The sequence below is a fragment of the Protopterus annectens genome, chromosome 9.part0 (assembly GCF_019279795.1).
Source record: "Protopterus annectens isolate FY-2018-M chromosome 9.part0, PAN1.0, whole genome shotgun sequence".
In the NCBI taxonomy this organism is placed as follows: domain Eukaryota; kingdom Metazoa; phylum Chordata; order Ceratodontiformes; family Protopteridae; genus Protopterus; species Protopterus annectens.
Window position 1 is genome coordinate 867,745,469 of NC_056743.1, and position 26,148 is coordinate 867,771,616.

The 26,148-nt window shown below is 44.2% G+C and overlaps 1 protein-coding gene across 2 annotated transcripts in view; it reads right to left on the minus strand.

Moving 5' to 3' along the window:
• OS9 (OS9 endoplasmic reticulum lectin) overlaps nt 1-26,148 on the minus strand; it is a 1,402,051-nt gene that overhangs the window by 1,009,620 nt on the left and 366,283 nt on the right. For both annotated transcript variants that reach the window (XM_044083591.1, XM_044083590.1), the window contains exon 4: nt 16,826-16,902. In XM_044083591.1, the coding sequence (XP_043939526.1) occupies nt 16,826-16,902 (77 nt within the window). The remainder of the gene's footprint in view (nt 1-16,825; nt 16,903-26,148) is intronic.

Below are 26,148 nucleotides of genomic sequence, written 5' to 3' on the forward strand. Positions count from 1 at the left end.
CTGTTGTGATGACTTGATTTGCTTGAGGCTTGCTGAATGGGAGACCTGTGTTTGATTGGCATGCTTGAGCCCACCACAGAAATTCCTTTTGAAGACATGGAATTAGTGGTATTATTGTTTCCAGGCTGTGGCTGTGTTGAGACCATAGGTTTTTCAGGTACCATTGAAGTTTCCTCATATGCAGCTTTGCACATGGGATTAGTAAGATGCAAGATGCCATGAATCCCAGAGCCTGCAGGATTTTCCTTGCAGTCAGCCTGGTGCAATTTGCTAGCGTTCTGAAGTATTGAGTTAGTTGCCCCTGCTTCTCTGGCGTGAGGTAGGCCATCTGGGTGTTTGTGTCCAAGTTGGCACCCAGGAAAATTATTTTCCGAGAGGGTATTAGCCTTGATTTCTTTTTGTTGACTGTGTATCCCAGAGAATTCAACAACATTATTACATAAGCCAGATGTTTCAGAAGAATGTGCTTGCTGTCCGCTTGGATCAGGCAGTCGTCCAAATAGGGGTATATTTGTATCCCTTGAAGTCTGCAGTAGGCAATTACTGATGCCAGGCATTTCGTGAATACTCTGGGCGCAGTAGATAAGCCAAAGGGCAACGCAGAGAATTGATAATGGGTTGAACCTGCAAGAAATCTGAGGTATCTTCTGCAATTTTGTCTGACTGGGACATGCAGGTATGCCTCCTTGAGGTCCAATGTTACCAGCCAAGACTTCTTGCCCAGCATGGGAAGAAGCTGCTGTAGAGTGAGCATCTTGAATTTTGGTACGAGTAGAAATGTGTTTAGGATGGATAGGTCCAAAATAGGTCTCCAATCGTTTCCCTTCCTTGGTACCAGGAATAGTCTGGAATAAAAACCTTGACCTTGTTCGTGCGTAGGTACCTCTTGAATAGCTTTCATGTCTATGAGATCTGAAATTAGTCTTTGTGCCTCTGCCCTTTGATTGTGTGGCAGGTTTGGCATGCCTCTCATTTCTGGAAGGGTGTGAAAATGGAATCTGTAGCCTCTGTTTATAATGTCCAGGATCCATTTGTCTTTTGTGACAATATGCCAATTTTTTGAAAATAATGCCAGTTTTCCGCCTAATGGTGCTACCATCTTAGTCTTGCTTGGCATGCAAAGGGGAAAGTCATTAGGCTTGCTTTCAGAATGGTTGCGAGTTATCCTCACCACCTCTTTGTGTAGTAGCTTGCCATTGTCTGCCTCTAAACGATCCTTGGGATTGCCCTCTGCCCCTCGGGCGCCTGTATCTACCTCTTTGGGGTCTGTCCGTGGCTGGAAAGGACCAATTTTTGGAAGGCCAATTTCTACTGAAACGTGGGGGTTGTACCTGTAGAAAATCTTTCACTGTTTGCATTGGATTTAGTCTTTTCCTCCATTTTCCTTAATACCTCCTCAGCATTAGCACCAAATAATACATCCTTTTATAGAGGGGCATCTAGCAATTTAGCTTTGACATGATCTGGTAAGGTTTGTTCCTTGAGCCAGGCATGCCTACGTATGACTGATCCTGTAACACCAGCTCTACATGAGGCCTCTAGAGCATCAAAACCACATTGTAAGGTATGTTTACCCACTTGTTCTGCACTATGCATCAAATCCTGCAACTCCTTCAAGTCTGGTTGTTCAGGTTGTGACATTTTACTTCTCAATTGTGATAACAAAAACTGTTGGTACTTTAGCATATGGAACTGACAGTTTAATGCCCTCATGGTTAAGGTGGCCGAGGTATATATCTTTTTCCCCACCTTTCTAAGGATCTGGAATCTCTCTCGGAAGGTAATGGATTTTTAGCAGTGGAGGCCTTAATTCCCTTGGGGCCCTGTGAGATAGTTTCTGGGTCAGCAGCATGGCTTTTGTATAGAAACTGGTGTGAGTCAGGAACCCTGTAGTACCTGTCAGGCTTGACTGGAGCTGGAGGTAGAGAATCTGGGTTAAGGCAGGCCTCCGAGTACACATCATCTAGTATGTCCAAGACAGGAGGTATAGCTAGAGGCCTGTGCTGAGGTAGCAAGAGAAATTCCCTAAGCCTTTTCTTGGAATCTGAATAATCTTGGCCTTCCCAGTGGAAGTGTTCCCTTAAGGTATGTAAAGTTTCCCCAAATGAGTAATCCTCTGGGGGGGAGACAGGGGATGGACTCCTCAGCATCAGAATCTTCAAAAGGGGAGTAAGAATGTTCCTGTTCATCAGAGTGCTCTGAAATAATGGAGCCCTGATCAGAGGAGGATTCTTCCTCCACTCTGGGCCTTTTGTCCAGGGGGGGGGTTGAGAACCCCTGATAAGAGTAATCAAATCCTCAGCCATTTTAAGCATCTGTTTTTTAGGCATGGGGCCTGGAGATGGGCCCTGTGTAGCTTGTCTCTTAGAATGCATGGCTGCTTTAGACTTAGTGTAAGCCTTGATGGAAAAAGAGGAGGAAGGTCTGAAGACACCTTGAGAGGAGGTAGACCTGTCCACATTTTGAGATTCACCGCCAAGAGTGGCTTCGGTATCTGTAGTCGGGGTGTGGGCAGAGGAGCCTGCGACCTCGGGCACAGGAGACACCGCCAAATGTAGTGTCGTTGGTAGTCAGGGGTTGTGCAGGCGCCTCGCTGAGAACCGGACCACGTGTAGTCAGCTTTGGCGTGGTGTCGGTAGAGGCCGCGGACCTTGTGTGTCGGTCCTTTTCTTTGCGTTTGCAAAATTTTCGTAATTTCAGGAGCTGGCCGACCGGAACTTGCGAACTGCTTCTGCTTCGGGTACTGCGCGGCAAGAAAGACTGAAGAAAATGGCGTCGGCTGGTTATTTTATACCCCTGGCGCACTGACGTCAGGGAAGAAGCGACGACAACCGATGCCGGACCTAGACTTTGGAATTCGGCCGACCGAGGACCCGCCTGACGGCAGGAGAACCCATCTGTTATGACTGCAGCTGTATGCACGATGAACATCAGAGATCAGGTAATTACCCAGGCTGCCAGGTTCAGGGTTTGAAGCTGAGGGTGCAGAATCTGGCCCTCCTGCTGGGACAGCAGGGTAGGGGTCTGAGGCAGGTACCATGGTGCCAGCGGTGACACACACTGCGCAAGAAGAGGTACCAGTGTTGGCATGGCCAGTTTGGTGCAATCAGGTTTGTCCTGTTTGATCTTTAGTAGTACCTTGGAGAGGAGAGGCAGAGGGGGAAAGGCATAAACTGAAGGACAGGGCATCCACTTTCCAAGCTTGTTTTCAACTGGTAGTTCTGGGGTGAGGCAAACAGGTCTATATCTGGGCTTCCCCCATTTGTTTATCAACATGTTGGAATGTCTTTGGTTCCAGTTTCCACTTGTGTGGGTCCATGAGATTTCTGCTTAGTTCGTCTGCCAGTGTATTTAGCTTTCTTGGCAGGAATTGAGCCTGTAGGTGCACTTGGTAGCTCAAGGCTGTATTCCACAGAGCCTGCAAGGAGGGTATGAGTGGGTTCCCCCCTGCTTGTTTATGTACCACATGACAATGGTGTTGTCCATCTTTGCCATTAATTGTCCTAGAAGAATGTGGTCCTTGAAGGCTGTCACAGCATTCTGTACAGCTAACATTTCTTTTTGATTGATATGCAAGTGCATTTGACTTGGGTTCCAATTGCCCTGAATGCACTTCCTTGTCAAGTGAACCCCCCATGCATAGTCTGATGCGTCTGTTAGGGTTTGGGTGGCAGGGAGTAGAGTGATGGCAGTCCCTTGTTTTGGTGGCAGGCCTCTGCTCACCAAAGGAACTCTAACTGTAGGCAAGGTATGATAAGGAATCATTGCTTCTAGATCCTGAGAATGTTGACACCATAGACTTTTTAGGTACCACTGTAGTTTCCTCATATGCAGTCTTGCATATGGAATTAGGAGAATGCAGGAGGCCATGAACCCCAAGGCTTGCAGTATTAGTCTTGCAGATAGCAGGGTCTTTGTGGCCATTAGTTTGAAGTAAGCTGTCAAATGAACTTGTTTCTCTGGTGTGAGGAAAGCCATCTGGGAAGTTGCATTCAAGCTTGCTCCCAGGAATAGTTTGTTGACAGGGTACAAGATGCGAGTTCTTTTCATTTATGGTGTACCCCAGACAAGTTAGCACCTTTTGTACAAACGCCAGATTTTTTTTTTTTTTTTTTTTTTTTTTCAAGCATAGGTTAGTACTAAGCTAACTGCCCTTGCGAGCCATTTTAAGCCTAGCCAATTATTCCTTGTGAAACTCAAACCCTGCACCTTGTGTTTGTAAGGCAAACACCTTAACCATTAGGCCACCCTCCCAACTGATTCAAAAGTATGTCCTGGCTTTCTGCCCGAATTAGACAATCGTCCAGGTATGGGTATATTTGAATATTTCTTTGCCTGCAAAATGCAAAAACTGGAGCTAGGCACTTTGTGAATACCCTGGGTGCAATAGATAAGCCAAAGGGCAGTGCAGAGAACTGATGCTGCATGTAGCCTGCTTTGAAGTGTAGGTATCTTCTGCAAGATTCCCTGACTGGGATGTGCAGGTAGGCTTCCTTTAAATCCAGTGTTGCCAACCAGGCATCCTTGCCTAGCATAGGGCGCAACTGGTGAAGAGTTAGCATCTTGAATTTTGGCATCACAAAAAAGTGTTTAGGATAGAGAGATCCAGGATAGCACACCATGTGCTGTCTTTTCTGAGCACCAGGAAAAGTCTGGAGTAGAAACCTTGTCCCCTTTCCTTTTCTGGAACAGTTTGAATAGCCCGTATACTTAAGAGCGAGAACTTGCTTTTGAGCCTCTGCCCACTGATTTGGGGGTAGATCTGGCCAACCGTTTGGGTTTGGTAATGTGTGGAAGTGGAATCGGTATCTTTGGAAAACTATATTTAAAACCCATTTGTCCTGGATAACGAGTTCCCAGTTTTTTGCCTGCAGAGCAATCTTTCCCCCTAAAGGAGCAATCAAGTTGAGAAGGGCTTGGAAGTTTTAAAGTTAAGTCATAGAGACAGTTTACCATAGGGGGGAGTCTTACTGCTCCCTTCTTTGGAAGTTGGAGCCCCCACTGCTTAGCCCGGTGTGTACCTTGGAACTGAAGCCTGGGTGTTCTGCTGGTTCTGGGTATGGACTAAGAAGCTCTGAAGAGGCAGGAAAGGACCAATTCTTAGAGGGCCAATGCCTACTAAATCTTGGAGGCTGTACTTGCAAGAAATCTTTAACAGTTTTCATAGATTTAGCTTTTTCCTCCATCTTTTAAAGTACTTCTGCTTTGTTGCCAAACAGGCGGTCCTGGTTTAAGGAAGCATCCAGCAATTTAGCTTTAAAATGATCTGGCAAAGATTGCTCCTTAAGCCAAGCATGCCTTCTAAGTACAGACCCAGTGACAGCAGCCTTGCAAGATGCCTCTAATGAATCAAATCCACATTGCAAAGTATGTTTTCCAACTTGTTCAGCAGAATGCATTAAATCCTGTAAACCCTTAATTTCAGCACAGTCAGGAATCATCACTTTCTGTTTAAGCAATCCAATAATATGCTAAGCAATCCAATAATATGCTGCTGGTACTTTAACATATGAAACTGGCAGTTTAAGGCCCTAATGGCCAAGGCTGCAGAAGTGGATACCTTCTTACTCCATCTATCCAGCATCCTGGAATCTCTATCAGAGGGGGTAGGATTTTTGGCAGTAGTAGCCTTAACGCCCTTGGGTCCCAGTGAAATGGTCTCAGGATCCACAGTAGGATTTTTAAAAAGGAACTTGAGAGTCAGGAACCCTGTAATATCTATCTGGTTTTCTGGGAGCAGGAGGTAAGGAGTAAGGGGCCAAGCTAAATTCCGAAAAGGCATCAACGATGTCCAGTACAACGGGATAGCAAATGGCCTGCGTTGGGGCAGGAGTAAGAAATCCCTAAGCCTCTTTTTAGAATCACAGTAATCCTGGGTTTCCCAGCAAAAATGCTCCCGAAGAGTATGCAAGCTTTCACCAAAAGAGAAATCCTCTGGAGGGGAAGCAGAGGGAATACAGTCCTCTGCATCAGAATCCTCATACGTAGAAAAGGGTAAATCCTAGTCATCATAGGAAACAGAAATTTCAGAATCCTGATCAGAAGAATCATATGCAAAATCAGTCCTAGGTCTCTTAGAGGGAGAAGGATGGCTTCCCCTGACTAAAATAATAAGGTCTTCAGCCATTCTTATCATTTGTTTTTTAGGCATAGAGGCCTGACCATGAGGTCTGGGCGTCGGTTTTCTAGGCATGGCTCAAGTTTTAGGCTGTGAAGACGAAGATGACGGTTTAATATGCAAGTCCATAAGCCTGAATACACCCTCAGAAGTTGGTGCCTGCACAGCGGCTCCGGACCCATCCAAGGTAGAGACATCCGTAGGTTCCACAGTTGAAGCATCTCGCTGCATACCAGACTCCGAATGGGTCTCAGTAGAGGCCTGCAAATCTGACGTAGCGGACAATGGGGGCTGCAAAATCGCCTCACTGAGTACCGGCAAACTGGCGACTAGCTTAGGAGAAGCATCGTCAGCAGCTTTGGACCTAGGTGGCCTGTCTCTGTCTTTATCTTAGCATTTTGTTCGGAATTTCGGTAGTCGGGTGGCCGAAGCCATATCTGGGTAATTGAACAGAGTAGCAAAATATTTAGAAGCATAAATATACAGACGATGAATAGTTAGTTTAAATAAGGCACAAAACTGAGAGCGAAGTACATCGTGGTCAGGGTCTAGGCAAGGAATACAGTACGAATGAAAATCTTTAGGAGGTATTTGCTTTCCACAAGAAATACAATTATTGACTTTTACTGACATCGGATTAGAGCAAGAAAAAGTTTCCCCAACGGGGTACATGGCTTTAGTTGATGACTCCGGTTCTGAAACTCGAAAACAAAAATTTCAGGAGTTGGCTGACCGGCACTTGCGAACTGCTTTTGTTTCAGGCACCGCACGGCAAGAAAGACTGATGTAATGGCATCGGCTGCATGCTTTATTCCCCTGACTACCTGACGTCATGGAAGAGGAGACAGCAACCGATGCAGGACCCAAGACTTTGATAATCAGGCCGACTGACTGCTACTGCAAGCAGATAACCCATATGTGATGACTGCAACAGCGAAACACTAAGAACATCTCCTATTATTCTCCTAAAGGATCTGAGTCCAAAATCTCATTCATTCCTTATTTCTTGAATCTCCACCCCACTTCATCACCCCTTTCCACTTTGAGTTGCAGCTTTCCGTTTGTGTTATATACAAGCACCTGAAGTGTTTGTTGTTTTTCTTTTGGTTTTTCCCGGTTAGGGGTTGCCACAGCAGAACTCCGGTCCGCTAATGACTGACTGTCGATTTTTATGGTGCCGAGGTGCCAGCCCGACGCCCAACCTTCAACGAAGGCACGCCCATTCACGCATGTATTTCGAATGCCACTCTATCACGGGGAGGACATGTAGACTCCACACAGGAGGCGCTCCAGCCGAGAATTGAATGGGAGAACCTCTTGCTGTGAGGCGACAATGCTACCGCTGCACCACCGTGGATACAAGTCTAAAATATCCTTTTAGTTCAGATAATCCTAAACCTCCTTGTTCTACTTTGAAAATCAACCTATACCACTAGACTCTTGCCCTCTTCCCCTCCCAAATAAAATCCTTCAATTCTATTACTATCCACAACTTCTCATGTTGATAAAAATATGCCTGACCTGTGTATAAAAGTAAAGGGACTAAAGATTTTTACTGCTTGTATCTTACTATCCATACTCGTACGCAAGACCTCCCAATTTCTCAGTTTTTAGGTTATCTTTTGTTTAGTCTCTTCTCCCCTTAGCTGCCATAACTGAATCCTTTTCAATCCATACTCCTAAATAATGTGTTAATCTCCTCAAATATTGGTATTGCTGAAAACACAGAAATGACTTAGAATACTCCACAACACTGACATGTCCTTTTCTGGTTCTATCAGGTACAAAATAGTATTATCTGCAAACAAAGCCAATATTTCTTGAACACCATGCCAATTACATCTTTGAAGTTCCGAGTCCCTCCCAGGTTTAACAATTATACAGAGTCACCAAGGTGACATACTATGCCCTGCATGGCAAGAAAACGCTGCTACAATGTCAAATTTAGCAAACAAAACTAACAAATGTAAAGTACAGTTGTGTACACTTAACATAAATGTAGATGTTAGAGTGTATTCACTGTTGCAGTCATCACATTTGGGTTATCCCTGCCAGGGTAGTACTCGGCCGGCCCAAATACCAGAGGTTTAGTATTTCTGTGTCGATTGCTGTTACTTCAGGAATAACATCAGGTCATCAGTAGTATAAAGTAAGGCAGCAGACACCATTACATCAGTTTTTCTTGCCCTAACCTGTCAGGAGCCCCCAAGTAGCAGCCAGGTTCTGGTGGAAGAACCCCACCAGAAGAAAGTAAATACCAGTATGTCCCTTGTAAGGAAAGAGGAGAAAGGGGGATGGAGGGAGGGAAACCAGTACTGCAACAGTGAATACACTTGAACATCTACATTTATGATAAGTGTACACAACTGTACTATGTTCTTCGTGTTTCACTGTTGCAGTCATCACATTTGGGTTGATTCCCAAAGCTGAGGAAATGGGTGGAGGCAGTCAAAGAAACTAGGGGCTGGCTAGGATGCCCTGCAAGACTGCAGAGGCAAACCCTGCCCTGGATTTGGGGAAGAGAAGCAGGTGGTAATGCTTGATAAAAGAGTGAACAGATGTCCAGGTGGCAGCCTCCAGGATGTCCCTGGGTGGGGACTCCTCTGAGGAAAGCTGCAGAGGTAGAGGCTGCTCTGGTGGAGTGAGTCTTGACCCCCTTGGCAGGAGGCTTTCCATGTTTGTAGCAGAAATGGATGCAGTGTGCTATCCATCTGAATACGGTTTGTTTGGAGATGGCTTTGCCTTCTGCCCCTGTAACAAAGCTATCCAGCAATTGATCAGGCTTACTGAAGGATTTACTCCTGTCTACACAGAATCTGAGCTGCCTGTGCACATCTAGGGAGAGTGCAGAATCCGTTCCCCCTTGTTCTGGGGATTAGGAAAAAAAGGTGGGTAAATGACAGGATTGGTTGAGAACCACACTGGACACCACCTTCGGCATGAAGGATGGGTTAGTTCTGAGGGATACCCTGTCAGCATGGACGATGATGAAGGGTTCCACAGCCATGACCATGACCGCTTGCAGCTCAGAGACTCTTCTGGCTGAAGTGATGGCCAGAAGGAATGCTGTCTTCCAGCAGAGAAATTTTAGCTCTGCAGAAGCTGGTTCGAAAGGGGGCAGGGTGAGCTTTTCCAATACAAAGTTAAGGTCCCAAGTTGGGGTTGGTGCCCTTCTGGGTGGCCTCAAGATGCTAGCCCCTCTTAGGAACTGTTCGATCAAAGGGTGTGAAAAAAGGGACTGCTCAGTGGGAAAATGAGCAGAAACAGCAGAGGCATAAATTTTTATAGAGGAGAAAGAAAGGCCACTGTGTAGTAGATCAGCTAAGTAATCCAGGATGAGAGGGAGGGAGGGAGGGCTGTGCCGTATTGGCTTTCTTAGCCTGGATCCAGGTGCAGAACCTTTTTCATTTGTCAGCATAAGACTTTCTAGTGCTAGGGCATATGGCCTCACAGATAACATCTAGAACCTGTTTACTGAGGTTGGCAGATTGGTTTGGGGGTTAGGGAATAAGCCAAGCTACCAAATTGAGTGTCTGCAATTGGGGATGCATGAATTCCCCTTCCCTCTGGGTCAGGAGGTTTGGAATCTGAGGAAGATGCCATGGTGGCAGTGGGGACAGGCTGCACAGCAAGGGGTACCAGTGCTGGTGAGGACAGTCTGGAGCTATAAGAATGGTCCTTGGTTTTTCCTTCTTTATTTTGAGCAGTACCCTAGGGATGACAGGTAGGGGAGGAAAGGCATAGGCCAATAGATTGACCCAAGGGAAGGACAGGGCATCCACTTTCCAAGCCATGAAGTGATGCTCCCTGGTGCAGAATTTGATGAGCTGATGGTTGGTGTGGGAGGCAAAGAACTTCGGGGTGCCCCATTTCTGAGTTATTAGGGTGAAAGTTCTTCTATTGAGCTGTCACTCATGTGGGTCCAGAAGATTTCTGCTTAATTGGTCTGCCAGAGAGTTGATAGAGCCTGGTAGGAATTGTGCTAACAGGTGCAGTTGCATGGCAGAGGCTGTGTGCCAAAGGGTCATGGCCAGCCTGCATAGAGGGTAGGAGTGAGTCCCTCCCTGCTTGTTGATATACCACATCACAGTGGCATTGTCTGTTTTGATCAGGAGAGCCCCTGGAGAAAGAAGGGATTTGAAAGCTATCAAGACATGCTGGACAGCCACCATCTCTTTTTGGTTGATGTGCAGAGGGATTTGCTGTGGTCTCCATTGGCTCTGTATTCACCTGCCATCCAGGTGTGTACCCCAAGCATAGTCTGATGCATCTGTGGTGAGGGTCTGGGCGGCAAGTGTGGTGAGAAAGGCAGTCCCTTGTTGTGGGAGCATGCTGTTGCCCACCAAAGAAAATATTTTCTGAGACAAGGAATTGTAGGTAGAAGGGTTTCCAGGTCTTGAGAGTGTTGACACCAAAGGCTTTTTAGGTACCATTAAAGTTTCCTCATATGCAGTCTGGCATATGGAATGAGTAGTATGCAAGATGCCATGAACCTCAGAGCTAGCAGGATCTTCCTTGCAGATAACTGGGGCCTGGTGGCTAGTTGAGAGAAGTAGGCTGTCAGGAAAAATCGTTTTTCTGGTGTAAGGAATGCCATCTGGGATGTTGTGTCCAGGTTTGCTCCTAGAAAGATAATCTTTTGGATAGGCACCTGTTTGGATTTCTTTTCATTGATTGTGTACCCTAGGGAGGTTAGTAGGGACTTTACAAAGGCCAGGTGCTTGAACAGCTTTTCCTGGCTGTCTGTCTGAATAAGGCAGTTTTCTAAGTATGGGCAAATCTGGATATTCCTTTGTCTGCAAAAGGCAATGGCTGGAGCCAGACATTTTATGAAAACTCTGGGAACAGTGGACAAGCCAAAGGGAAGTGCAGAGAACTGAAAGATGAGATCCTGCCCTGAAACAGAGATTTCCTGCATGATTCCCAGATAGGAATGTGGAGGTAGGCCTCTTCTAAATCTAGGGTGGCTAACCAAGCTTCTTTGGAGAGCATGGGTGAGCATTTTGAATTTTGGAATCACCAGGAAGGTGTTTAGAGTGGATAGATAGAGGATGGGGTGCCAGGTGCCCTCTTTTCTGGAAAAAGTCTGGAGTAGAAACCTTGGTCTATCTGTTCTGCAGGAACGTGCTCTACTGCCCTAATAGAAAGCCGGGAAAGGATTTTCCTTTGAGCCTCTGCCCACTGGTTTATAGGTAGATCTGGGAACCCTTTTGGGGTTGGAAGGGTGTGGAAGGAAAATTTGTATCCCTGAGACATTATGTTCAGAACCCAGTGGTCGTTGGTAATGGTGGCCCAGGTGCTTGAGTAAAAGGAGAGTTTTCCTCCTATGGGTAAGTGAAGGTGGGCAGAGGGAGGGGGTGGGGGAGGCAAGTCATTGTGAGTTCTTACCATAAGTGGTGGCTTAGGACTCCCTGGTTTTGAAGTGGAGGTAGTCCACTGCTTAGATCTCTGCATCCCTTGTGGCTGCTGTCTGGGGGGTCTGGTTCCCTGGGGCCAAGGCTGGACTGGCTTAGTGGGAGCAGGAAAGGACCAGTGTTAGGTGGGACAATGCCTGCTGAACCTGGGTGGCTGGACCTGCAAGAAATCCTTAACTATTTGGATAAATTTTGCTTTTTCTTCCATCTTTTTTAAGACCTCTTCTGCCTTAGTGCCAAATAAGTTGTCTTTGTGCAAGGGGGCATTTGACATGGTCTGGCAGGGGCTGTTTCTTAAGCCATGCATGCCTTCTGACAGATCCAGTGACTGCTGCCCTGCAAGAAGCTTCTAGGGCGTCAAAACCACAGTGCAAGTTGTGTTTAGTTGCCTGACTTGCAGAATGCATTAACTCTTGTAATTCTTTAGATTCTGCCCAAGTAGGAAAGGAAGACATTTTTTGTTTGAGGAGTTCCAGGGTATGTTGCTGAAATTTTAGCATATGGAACTGACAATTTAGTGCCCTGAGAGCAAGAGTAGTGGAGGTGTATACTTTTTTACCCCATCTGTCTAGTGCTCAGGAATCCTTATCTGAGGGGGTGGGATTCTTAGCAGAGGTTGCTTTAATCCCTTTAGGCCCTTGAGAAATTACCTCAGGGTCAGGTGTAGGATTTTTAAAAAGAAATTTGTGCAAGTCAGGGACTCTATACTACCTGTCTGGTTTTGTGGGTGCTGAGGGAGGGTGTCAGGAGTCAAGCTGGAATTGAGGAAAACATCCTCCACAACATCCAGGACTGGGGGGATGGCCAATGGTTTGTGCTGTGGAAGATCTAGGAATTCCCTGAGTCTCTTTTTAGACTGAGGTTAGTCTCGACTCTCCCATTGGAAAAGCTCCCTTAAAGGATGTAGGGTTTCCCCAAAGGAAAAATCCTCTAGGGGAAGAGGCTAAAGGAATGGAATCCTCTGCATCAGAATCCTCATAAGTAGAGTGTGGTTGCATGTCTTCATATTCAGATACATCAGAGTCATCTGACTCTTGTTCACACAAAACTACAGGGGACAGATCTCTTTTCCTTTTAAAGGGGGTAGCTTGGCTTCCCCTGATCAGCATAAGGTCTTCTGCCATTTTAAGCATTTGAGACTGAGGCAAGGAAGCAGGTGCCTGAGAGTGGGTCGGTTTCTTGGGTGTGGTTTGTACCCTTGGCCTTAGAAACTTGGTAATTTTTGAAAGAAAAGTAGTCATGAGAATCGGTACTGCAAATGACTTCCTCAGAAGCCAGTGCCTGCTCTGGACCCATCCAAGGTAGCGATGACCACAGGATCCTTAATCGAAGAAGAGTTTTGCAGTATACCAGACTCCGAAAGGGTCTCAGTAGTGGCCTGCGAATCCACAGAAGCAGGCATCAGGGGCTGCAAATGCGCCTCACTGAGGACTGGAGAACTGACGACTAGCTTAATGGAAGCGTTGTCGGTAGGTTTGGACCTGTGCTGTCTGTCTCTGTCTTTATGTTTTTTCAGATCTGCTGTCGGATGGCTTAACAAAGCCATATCGGACTAAGCGAAAATATCTGGCTACAATAAGGGCCCGACGATGGATAGTTCTGGCGTTGAACAAAGCAAAGAAGCGACAACGGGGGACGTTGTGGTCTGGGCCTAAACAAGTGACGCAGTAAGAATAGAAGTCTTGGTGTAGTATTTGCTTTCCACAGGCGGGACAATTAACTTTTTCTGACATCGATTAGTGTAAGAAAAAGGATCCCCAAAGGGGTACTTAGCTTTAGAAGACTTCAACTTCAATTTGGTAGACGAAACTCAGGTAGTGGCCGACTGGCACTCATGCGAACCGCTTCTGCTTCTGGCTCCACAGCAAGAAAGACTAATGTAATAGCATTGGACGTCAGTCCTGAAGCGACAGCAACTGACACAGAAATACTAGGCCTCTGGTATTCGGGCCGGCCGAGGGCTACCCTGGCAGGGATAACCCAAATGTGATGAGTGCAACAGTGAAACATGAAGAACATCACTGTTCTTATGCAGCTGTTACCTCAAGACATTTCCCACACAGGCTTACAAAATGTCCCACTCGAGTCAATTCAGACTGCTACCGATTACTAACAAACAAAAGCCTATTGTACTGATAATGTCATATCTTAGAAAAGCATCACAGCCATGTGCTGTTTTAACAAACTAGTAACAGAAATCACATTCTGTAGAAATGTCACATTAGGTTTGTGTGATGCCCTCCACTAGAACGTAATGCCACATCCTACATTTGCGCTGCTAAAATGTTATTAAACATACAGCAGAAACAAGCAAGCAAAGCAGCACAAATGTGTCCTGTACACAGTCATAACCAGTTTACATATACTACCTGGAATTCCTTGTTAAATTATTAAAAACCATGCAAGTATTCATAATGTTACAAACAAGTTTAAGAAAATGAAGTTTCCTGCAACTCAGGAAGCCATTTTACCTGAATACATTTAGCAGCTGCAGTTTAAACTTCCTGCATTAAAAAGGTCAAGTCAGTACTATACTCTATAAACAACTGGTCTGTCTTTTGAAATCGGGTTTGCCACCAAGGGTTTCATTTTAAGTGGGTCTTTGTTACAGAGCCCTGTGACAACTGCACCAGAGAATACAATTTGCAAACAGATTTCTTCTGTGCTATATGGAATAATCTAGCTTCATATGCCATTTTAATACCCACAAATGACAAAGAATGACCTAATGCTTCTTTCTCTCTCAGAAACCACTGTTGAGGCAGTATGGTTACAGGAAGCATGCTATACATCTGCTGAGTAGTCTTAACACATTTCAACTCCAGCAGGGAGAAAAGCAGAACTTTTGCTATAAATAATTGGCCTAGGACCCTAATTCAATACTTGCATCAATACCACATTAAGTGCACGAGTAACCATTTCCTAGTCACGGAAGAAAAAAAGTTATGTGCTGCTTCTTTTCCCTACCGAAGAGCGAATACGGAGTCTCATTTGATTATGTGACTGAACAAGTCGCTTAACTAGACAATTTTCTTGGGTAATTGGGAAACTGGGCCTTCTATGGATTTTATTGGATCTTCAATGGTCTTCTTTATTGCATGTCTGTTAATAAAAAGCTTAAATTTTGATGCCTTACTATGAAAAGCAACAGGCCAAATTAGCACTAAATGTAAATGTCCATGTCCAAGTTCATCTAACATATCTTTTTGCTAAACTTAAAACTGCCAGTAGTGTGATCCTCTCCTACACAAAACACACAGTCAAGATGGAAATTTTCTGGAGGAAAGTAATGCATTTTTTTTTTTGGGAAATCATAAAAATATGTACAACCCAAAACGATACAATACAAATTGTGTCTGGAAGTGCAACACAGTTTGCATTAAACAGGGCCAAAAACTGACAACTGGGAAACTACCAAAGTCACGAAGCAAAAGCAGAGAACATTTTAAGTGGGAAAAAAAAATAAAAACAAAAAAAAAATTCAGAGCATACTATTATAGCAATAACCCATGCCTGGGTGTGGGTAATGCGGGATTTACCCATGGTTGGCGTGGTTTGGTCCCGAGGGCAAAGCCCGAGGGACCAAACAAAGACAACCGTGGGTAAATCCCGCATTACCAACACCCAGAAGTGGGTTATTGCTATTATACTACGACATTATTTAAGAAAAGAAATAATTACTTTTCTTAAATAATGGCATTGCATAATGCCTCTTTGCTGCCCTTCCGCAGCTGTCTGGTATCCGCGGCAGTTCTGATGTACTGCGCATGCCTACGCAGTACATCAGAGCTGTGGCTAAAAGCAACTGAGAAAGCAAGATCTCCGCTGCTTTTTACTGTTTTGCTATCTTAAATGGGTTTAACATAGCGAGACAGCTTTAAAATAAGCAACGGAGATGTCCGTTCCGTTGCTTATTTTAAAGCTGTCTCGCTATGTTAAACCCATTTAACATAGCGAGACAGGTTTAAAAAAAAGCAACGGAGAAAGCAAGATCTCCGTTGCTTTTTACACACTGTGTTGCTATGTTAAAGGAGTTTAACATAGCGAGACAGCTTTAAAAAAAGCAATGGAGATCTCCGCTGCTTTTTTTAAACCTGTGTCGCTATGTTAAACTCTTTTAACATAGCGAGACAGTGTTTTAAAAGAGACTTATACTAATGGAAAAAGTCCAGGCGACCGGACCTTTTTCCATTAGTATAAGTCGATTTACAACGTGCACGCTGGAATATTAATGGAGGGTCGTGGTATAATCCCCTTTTTATACCTGGTTCCTCCTTAACTGTCACTTTAGGAGACAGTATCTAAACATCTGGGCAGACAGACTACTAAAAAAAAAGGATCAAGCCAGGGGAATGACATCCACTTAGAGCTAAAACTTCATTACTATTAAAAACTCTTGTTGCAGTGATCCTTACGATGAGTAGGGTAAACATATGCACACAACTACCCTTCTTTCAGTGGAAGAGTTGGAATGACAAGGTACATTTTTAAACATTTTCTGTTCTGGTGGTAGGCATGGGAAGACATGGTTACACACACACACACACACACACACACACACACACACACACACACACACACACACACACACACACACACACACACACACACTCCCTTCTCCTGGTGGTAGGGAAAGGAATGACACGGTACTCGTACATATACACAGCTAGTGGTCAGAACAAGAATGACAGATTGCACACAAATGTGGTCTCTCTCTTGTGGTAGGGTAAATACAGAAGGTCATTAATTTAAGTATTAAAACACACACATTTGCTCATACCCCCCCCCCCAACACACAGACTCAGTGAAACAAATGCTAATGATCCTCTGTACAAATACACAAGGATGACAGAATACCCTTCTCTGAATCTGTATGAATCAGCAACATTAACTACAGTTAAGGTCAAAAGTACTGCCGTGTCAAAAGTAAACCAACTTTGCCAAAAACCTACAATATACAAGCTTTAGAATATGCACTTAGTAAACAGCATGCTTTAACGGATTAAAAAAAAGTAAGCTAAAAACATTAATACAACACGTTATCCTAAGAAATCAAATCATGTTAAAAATATTAAGAGGCAGTTTCATTTCAAGACAGATTACATAATCAGTCTGTCCTGAAAGACTTTCTGGATATGTTCTGCCTTTTAAAACAGCTACCAGAGTATTTTTCCATTACTTGAGAACAGCTTGAACTAATCTAATCCAAATTTAAATGTTCAGCAATACCATAAGAGAGTTATATTTCCATCAGTACTACATACAGCTGGAACTGAACAGTTAAGGACATTACCTTTGCAGTTTCATTGTTCCAGTCAAATTCTGACTCATAGTAACCAAGGTATATTGTATCACCTTTAACTTCTGAATCTAAAATAAAAAAAAAAGTCAAAATATAATTAACAGTTAAAGGATGGTTAAGCAAACCTGCAGCATTACATGATTTTGTTAAAACTAACTTTTAATTTTAATCACTCATCTAACAGCAAGTTACTGAACATTATCTTCGGGTCTACATTAAAAAAAACACTTACTGGCAGTTTTCTTCAGGCTTACAGGTCACAAGCTAAATTGTCCCTATTTAAAATTTATAGGAAATATACAACAAAGGCAAAACAGCAATAGAAATCTTGAAAAAATTATCTGGGATAACACCTATAGATATTATTCAACAAAGGACATGTAATAGAACATTATGAAGATAGGTTATATACTGCCCTCCCCCAAAAAAGATAGGGATGGGGACAAGACAAGTCTTACAAAATCATAAGGGAATGATGGAATTAGGCTGATGTCAAACTTCAGTACTGATACAAGAAAATATTACTTCAACGTGAGTGTGGTGGACAGGTGGAATAAACTTCTACAGTGTGAATCACAATGCAAACCATAATAGAAACTTAAAGGCTTGTGATAGGTAAAGAGGAAAAGGGACTGGTGAGGACAGCTGCAGTAGGGTAGCTACAACCTGACAGACAACAAGGGTCACAATTCAACCACTAGCAGACTTGTATATATTCAGTTTGCCTTTTTGATAGAAACACTTAGAAATAATTCAAAATAAAATCATTTATTACTTAATTTCCAATAAAAAAGTCACATTTAACATGTGCATTTTTGCTTCTTACACATTCATCTAGAAATGCAACCACCGTACCTACTTTCCGGGCCATTAAAATCTGCCACATACAGACTAATCTCAACATTTTAGACAACTCCACTTAGGTATGCCCATACCCCATTCCACCCACAACCAATCTACAGTTTTCAAATTAGAATATAAACATGAAATTATCATTATTAAAGTACAAAAATGGAGAGAGAAAAAAAAAAAAGAAGAGGTCTGACGACTTCTACCAAGAAAAACAATCCTCTTGTTTCAGTAAACTGTTTTCACCACCTAAAACAGCATATGCACTTGCTGATTTAAAAATAGACAACACAAATCAATATTCCACGCGATCCATAAAAAAAAAAATAATCAAGCCTTTTAACATCAAGACAGGTCATCCCTCTTCATACACTCTAAAATCGTCTACTCACTGTACATGAACAGATCTTTACTGCAGTACTCCACACACTATCTTTAAGACTGCGTTAAAAGCACTTATCTCCACTTTTATATGACAAAGACAGCAGCAACCAATGGCTTTAAATATTACTCTCCAAAGATCATACACTGAAAGCATTATGTAATATTATATATATTATACATTTTGCATTAATTTATGATAAACCTGCTATGATATGAAGTTAAAAAATTAAACCGTAGTTTTACTGCTTCCACAAGAGTTTGGTTCAAAATGACAGGAAAAGGAACTGAAAATTTTAGACATTACTGCGTAATATGGGGCAGTCAGGCAGATGACTGTACACAGTAAAAAATTTCAGAACCTACTTATTAAAGTATGGGTCACCTTGAAGAGTCAAATAAAATAACTTAACAGAAGAGAATTTGAGCATAAACACATCAAAGTCTTTGTTGGTTTAGTGCAACAGATCATGGCCATGAGTTGCCAACGAGCATCAAGAATTGATGCTTCTCATAATGATCACTGCTGCAGTAGCCTTAGCTATACGGGTTCTATCCTGCCAAGAATATACCAGCTGACCAGCTTCCAAAGCTTCAGGGCCTTCTATGTGGCCAAACTGTCAAGCAGCTCAAGATGAGCTGACTAAAAGATAAAGTTTGGGCACAAAGTTTTTCAGAGCTTTCATATTGCCAAAGATTATGATCCTCGGAGGATTTCAAGGACTGATGGCCGGCTTGCGCTTTTCTTTGCTAGGTAGATAAGTTCCCTTGGGGGGAACCTTCTATTTTCTTATATTTACTACATGTTTTATTAATTTATTCTTCAGGAAAGTTATTTTAAAGCTAGGAGTGGAGTGTTGTGTTTTAAAAGACTGTCTCAAGACAGTAATGTACTTTTAAATGGTGCACTCTTTGTCAATTTTAAAGTGAAGTAGTGTAAACTAACTGATAAGGTACTTTCTATGGAAAGATTGCTTAATTTTCAGTTATGGGCTGCCTTACTGTTTAAAAGTACTTTTTGCTATGTTTTTTCCTGTCAAAACAGGCTTTTTTGGACTGGTAGCTTTATCAACATTTGACATTTGTTTTAGTCTTCCTTGGGGGAAAAGGCACCATTTTCAGCTTGACCATGGAACAAGACTGTCAGTCCCCTGGTCAGTCCTTCCAGCCACAAAATGAAAGGTTAAGCAAATGCCATTAGCCACCACATTAGGCTAGGTGGGTGAAACTGCTGTGACCATTTGTTATACCTCAAATGACTCATCTTTTACTCTTAATCCCTGTGGGTAGCACCTACAGCCACTATGGACTAGGAGTTAGCCACTTCCTGTGTGGCTGTTGGAGTTCCCTCAGTGGGCAAGAGAGGGACAGTCTCATCAGTCCTGGGAAACGGAACATGGATGCTTTACCTGTTGTGTCAGAATGCTACCCTATCCCGAGGAAAGCAGCAGCTGCCATTAGTAAGACTGTTGGCTGCATTTTTCCTGTCAAGAAGAAACAGGAAAAACAAATATGTATCTACTCCTCCCCATATTTCTTTGCACAGGAGTAGGTTACAGGAAATGGCTCATGGTTTAATTTAAGCTACTGATCCTTCTTGTACAGTAGTTTCGGGAGAAAGAAAGAGTGATGTCTTTTCCTAAAGAGATTTAGGATTCTGAATCTAAACAAACAGATATAGGGACAGAGGAAAGCTTCGTTTCCGATTCTTCCTGTGGGGGTTTCCCTTTCACGGACACTATTGCTAGAATGTCCCGATGGAGGTTTCTCTGTTCATGTTCAAGCTGGAAAATGGGGTCTCTTTCACAGGGAAGACAAGCAGCAAATGCTAATAAAACTACCAATCCACAAAAGTTATTTTTGACAGAAAAAGTACAGCTATGTACACTTAACATAAATGTAGATGTTAAAGTGTATTCACGGTTGCAGTCATCACACTTGGGTTATCCTGCCAGGGGTAGCCCTCAGTCGGCCTGAATACCAGAGGCTTAGTATTTCTGCGTCAGTTGCTCTCGCTCCACGACTGACGTCAGGTAGTCAGTGGTATAAAAACAGGCAGCCGACACCATTACATCAGTTTTTCCTTGTCCCAAATGTCAGGAGCCCCCAAACAGGGAGCTAGGTTATGGCGGAATAACACCACCAGCAGAAAGTAAATTCCAAATAGCACTGTAAGGAGTGAGGAAGAGAGAGAGAGAGAGAGAGAGAGACCAGGGGGATGGAGGGTGGGAAACCAGGACTGCAACAGTGAATACACTCGAACATCTACATTTATAGTAAGTGTACACAACTGTACTATGTTCTTCGTGTTTCACTGTTGCATTCATCACACAGGTTGATTCCCAAAGCTGAAGAAACGGTTGGAGGCAGTCAAGAAGAGTTGGGGCTGGCTAGTATGCCCTGCAGGACTGCGGTTGCAAAGCCTGCCCTGGATTTGGAAAAGATAGGCAGGTGGTAATGCTTGGTGAAGGTATGAACAGAAATCCATGTTGCAGCCTCCAGGATGTCCCTGGTAGGGACCCCTCTGAGAAAAGCTGCAGAGGTGGAAGTTGCCCTAGTGGAATGTGTTCTGACCCCCTGTGGGGGTGGTTTCCTGTGGTGTTTACAACAGAAATGGATACAGTGTGCTATCCATTTGGAAATGGTTTGTTTTGATATGGCCTTGCCCTCTGCCCTTGCTGCAAAGCTGACTAGTAACTGGTCAGATTTCCTTAAGGGCTTAGTCCCATCCAGGTAGAATCTGAGCTGTCTGTGAACATCTAAAAAGAGTGCAGGATTATTTCCCCCTTATTTTGAGTTTTAGGGAAAAAGGTGAACAAATGAAAACATTGGTTGAGAGCCACACTGGACACCACTTAAGGCATGAAAGTTTGGTTAGACCTGAGGGAGACCCTGTCAGCATGAAAAATGATGAAGGGTTCCACGGCCATGAGTTCATGTAGCTCAGACACTCTTCTAGCTGAAGTGATGGCCAGAAGCAAGGCTGTTTTCCAAGAGAAGAATTGTAACTCTGCTGAAGCTGCAGATCAAAGGGGGGGGGGGGGAGCGTGAGCTTTTCCAACACAAACAAGGTCTCAAGCAGGGGTAGGCACTCTTTTGGGTGGCCTTAAGTTGTTAGCCCCTCAGGAACTGCTTGATGAGGGGATGTGAAAAGAGAGGTAGTTCTGTGACGTAATGAGCAGAGATGGCACAGGCATGGATTTTAATAGAAGAAAAGGATAGGCCCCTGTGAAGCAGGTCTGCTAGGTAATTCAGGATGAAAGGTAAGGAGGGTTATGCTGGTTCAGCTCCTCTATCCTGGATCCAGGAGCAATACATTTTCCATTTGTCAGCATAGGATTTTCTAGTGTTGGGTCATCTGGTTTCACATATAACGTCCAAGACTTGCTTGATTAGGCTGGCCACTAGAGGAGAGATCAAGGAATAAGACAGGGTGCCAGGTTCAGGGTCTGCAATTGTGGATGCAAGAACTCTCCCTTCTGCTGGGTCAGGAGATTTGGAATCTGAGGGATGTGCCATGGAGGCAATGATGACAGACAGCACAGTAGAGGGTACCAGAGTTGGCGTGGCCAGTTTGGGGCAATCAGGACTGCCCTTGGTCTTTCCTCTCTTATTTTGAGTAACACCCTAGCAAGAAGAGGTAGAGGGGGAAATGCATAGATCGAGAGGTTTACCCATTGGAAGGATAGGGAATCCACTTTCCAGGCCTTGCTGAGAGGTTCTCTGGTGCAGAATTTGCTGAGCTGGTGATTGTTGTGGTGACAAATAGGTCCACCTTCAGGGTAACCTACTTCTGGGTTATGAGTCTGAAGGTGTTGTGGTTTAATTGCCACTCGTGTGGGTCTAGGAGATTTCTGCTTAAGTTGTCTGCCAGAGAGTTTTGGTTGCCTGGCAGGAATTGTGCTAACAGGTGAATCTGCATGGCTGAAGCCGTGTGCCAAAGGGTCATGACTAGCCTGCATAGTGGTTAAGAGTGGGTTCCTCCCTGCTTGTTGATGTACCACATCACTGTGGTGTTGTCTGTTTTGATTTGTAGAGGCCTCGGAGAGAGTAGGGGTCTGAAAGCTGTCAGAGCATGCTGAACAGCTAGCATCTCTTTTTGGTTGATATGCAGATGAATTTGATTTGGGCTCCAGTGGCCCTGAATGTACCTGCTGTCCAGGTGTGCACCCCAGGCATAGTCTGATGTGTCTGTGGTTAGGGTCTGGGTGGCGTGGGGTTGTGAAAAGGGAAGTCCCTTGTGGTTGCATGCTGTTGCCCACCAAAGAAGATCTTTCCCTAGACAAGGTATCACAGGTATAATCGTTTCCAAGTCCTGAGAATGTTGACACCAAAGGCTTTAAGTACCATTGAAATTTCCTCATATGCAGTCTGGCATCTGGAATTAGTAGAATGCTGGAGGCTATGAACCCTAGAGCTTGCAGGATTTTCCTTGCAGATAACTGGGTTCTGGTGGCCAGTTGAGAGAAGTAGCCTGTCAGATAGGCTTGTTTTTCTGGACTAAGGAATGCCATCTGGGATGCTGTGTCCAGGCTTGCTCCCAGGAATACAATTTTCTGACTGGGGACTAGTTTGGGTTTCTTTTAGTTTATTTTAGTTTAGTGTACCCCAGTGAGGTCAGTAGATATTTTACAAATGTCAGGTGTTGCAACAGCTTTTCCTGACTGTCTGCCTGAATCAGGCAGTCATCCAAGTAGGGGTAAATTTGAATATTTCTTTGTCTGCAAAAAGCAATGGCTGGAGCCAAGCGCTTGTGAACACTCTGGGAGGAGTGGATAAGCCAAAGGGAAGTGCAGAAAACTGATAATGTATAGATCCTGCCCTGAAACAGATATTTCCTGCAAGAGTCTGATTGGGATGTGCAGATAGGCCTCTTTTAGGTCTAGAGTAGCTAACCAGGCATCTTTGGATAGCATAGGAAGAAGCTGCTGGAGAGTGAGCATTCTGAATTTTTGTACCACCAGAAAGGTGTTTAAAATGGAAAGATCTACGATTGGGTGTTAGGTGCCCTCTTTTCTGGGTACCAGGAAAAGTCTGGAATAGAACCCTTGGCCTATCTGGTCTGCAGGAACAGGTTGAATTGCCCTCATGGAGGGCATAGAATGAACTTGGCTTTGTGCCTCTGCCCACTGGTTAGGAAAATGATCTGGAAACCCTTTTGGGGTTGGCAGTGTGTGGAAATAAGATTTGTACCCCCAGGACACCATGTTGAGGACCCATCGATCATTGGTGATGGAGGCCCAGTTTTCTGCATGGGAGGCAAGTTTTCCTCCTAGGGGCACAAGTAGGTGAGCAGAGGTAAGAGGTGGTGTTGAAAAGTCATTGTGAATTCTTTCCATAAGGGGGTGGCTTAGCACTCCCTGTTTTAGAAGTGGAGGTACTCCATTGCTTGGATCTCTGCATTCCTTGGGCCTGCTGTCTGGGGCGGGTCTGTTTCCCCTAGGTCTAGTCTGAGCCAGCCTAGAAGGGCCTGGAAAGGACCAGTATTTTGAGGAGCAATGCCTACTGAATCTCGGAGGCTGGACTTGCAAAAAGTCTTTAACTGTCTGCATAGATTTAGCTTTTTCTTCCATCTTTTTAAAACCTCTTCTGCCTTGGTGCCAAACAGATTGTCTTTGTTCAGTGGTGCGTCCAATAATTTTGGTTTGACATGGTCTGGAAAGGTCTGTTCCTTAAGCCAAACATGCCTTCTAAGTACAGAACCTGTGACTGCTGCCCTGCAGGATGCTTTTAGGGCACTAAACCCACACTGCAGGGCATGCTTAGTAACTTGGCTTGCAGAATACATAAGCTCCTGTAATTCTTTATTTTCTGCACAGTCTGGAAAGGTAGAAAATTGTTTAACAAGTTCCATAGTATGTTGCTGGTATTTCAGCATGTGGAACTGAATTTAAATGCGCTAATGGCAAGAGGTGCAGAGGTGTATACTTTTTTACCCCATATGTCTAAAGCTCAGGAATCCCTGTCTAAAGGGGTGGGATTCTTAGCTGTGGTTGCTTTTATTCCTTTAGGTCCTTGGGAAATGACCTCTGGGTCAACAGTAGGATTTTTGAAAAGAAATTTGTGAGAGTCAGGGACTCTGTAATACCAGTCAGGTTTCCTGGGAGCAGGAGACAGAATATCAGGAGTTAAACTGGATTCCATGAAAGCATCATCCACAACCATCCACAACAGAAGGAAAAGCTAAGGTTCTGTGCTGTGGTAAATCTAAAAATTCCCAGAGTCTCTTTTTGGACTGATGATAATCCTGTCATTCACAATGGTAATGCTCTCTCAAGGTATGTAGGGTTTTACCAAAAGAAAAATCCTCAGAAGGAGAGGTAGAAGGAATGATTCCTCTGCATCTGAATCCTCATAAGAGCATATCTTCATAATCAGAAACCTCAGAGTCAGACTCTTGGTCAGATAAAGCTGCTGGGGACAAGTCTCTTTCTTTTAGAAGGGGTAGGCTGGCTTCCCCTAATCAGCATGATAAGGTCTTCCGCCATTTTAAGCATTTGAGATTGAGGCATGGAAGCAGGTTGTCATTTTTTAGGAGTAGTTCGTACCCTGGGCCTTAGAAACTTGGTAGTTTTAGAAAGAACTGAAGACGCAAAAGAAGTCGGTTTGTGTCAGATATCGGTAGTGCGAAGAACTTCCTCAGAAGCCGGTGCCTGCACAACGGCTCCGGACCCATCCAAGGTAGAGACATCCATAGGTTCCATAGTCAAATAAGAGTCTCGTGGCATACAGGACTACGACTGGGTCTCTATAGCGGCCTGCAAATCTATAAAAGCGGGCATCAGGGGCTGTGAAAGCACCTCACTGAGTACCGGCGAGCTAGTGACTAGCTTAACAGAAGCATCGTCGGCAGTTTTGAACCTGTGCGGTCTGCCTCGGTCTTTATCCTTACGTTTTTTTCGGAAAAATAGCTAGTCTGATGGCTTACCAAAGCCATTTCAGAATGCGAAGATAGAGAGCGAAAGTATTTAGCTATGATAATGGCCCGACAATGTATAGTTCTGGTGTTGAACAAATCATAAAACCGACAGTGAGGAACTTCGTGGTCTGAGCTTGAACAGGTGATGCAGTAAGAATGGAAATCTCGGTGTGGTATTTACTTTCCACAGGCGAGACAATTGTTAACTTTTTCTGACATTGGTTAGAGCCAGAAAAAAGGTTCTCCAATTTCGTAAATGTAAACTCGGGGAGCGGCTGACCGGCACTCGTGCAAACTACTTGTGCTTTGGGCTCCTCGGCAAGAAAGACTGATGTAATGGCGTCGGCTGCCTGTTTTTATACCACTGACAACCTGACGTCAGTCCTGGAGTGACCGCAGAAATACTAAGCCTCTGGTATTCGAGCCAACTGAGGGCTACCCCTGGCAGGATAATCCAAGTGTGATGACTGCAAGAGTAAAATGTGAAGAACATCATACAGTTCAAAGCACTTAAACACTACAGCAGCCCCACAACCGAAAAACACAATTTCAACACAGAAAATGTGTTTTTGGTTACTTTACACTACCTTTAAACTGACAAAGAAATGAATGCTTCATTTAAAAGAACATTACTGTGGAAAAGGAAGGGAAACCCAATGCCATCTTGGCCAAAAGAGTCGGACAATATTTCTGGCCTGTCTCACATGTTCTTGTGTAGGGCCTTTGGCAATACAGGAAGAAGGGGGAGCAAGCATACAGGAACATCCCTCTCCAATAAAAACACATGGCTCCCACTTTCTAAGCCAGAGGACTTGGCACTCTGGTAAAGAACTTGCAAAGTTGTCTGTTCTGAGGAGAGGGAAAAATTACCTGGAGAGTACCCCACTGACCTGGGGGGGCTTGTTCTAGTGGCTGGATGCTGCTAGAACAAGCCCCCCAGGTCAGGCCCGAAACATCTGTAAACAGCTATCCCCTGAATAGAGAGGGTAGTCAAAAAGGAAGACCAGGATTCATATAGATTATATACATGGTGGATCCACCAGAGAAATTCCTTCCTTAGGCAAGGTAAGGGGGAATGGAAGATTATGAGGGTGAAAATGTTGCAGTCAATTTGTCCTCAGACACCACTGGGACTTCCTCCTATCCAGTCCAGCACAAGGAACCA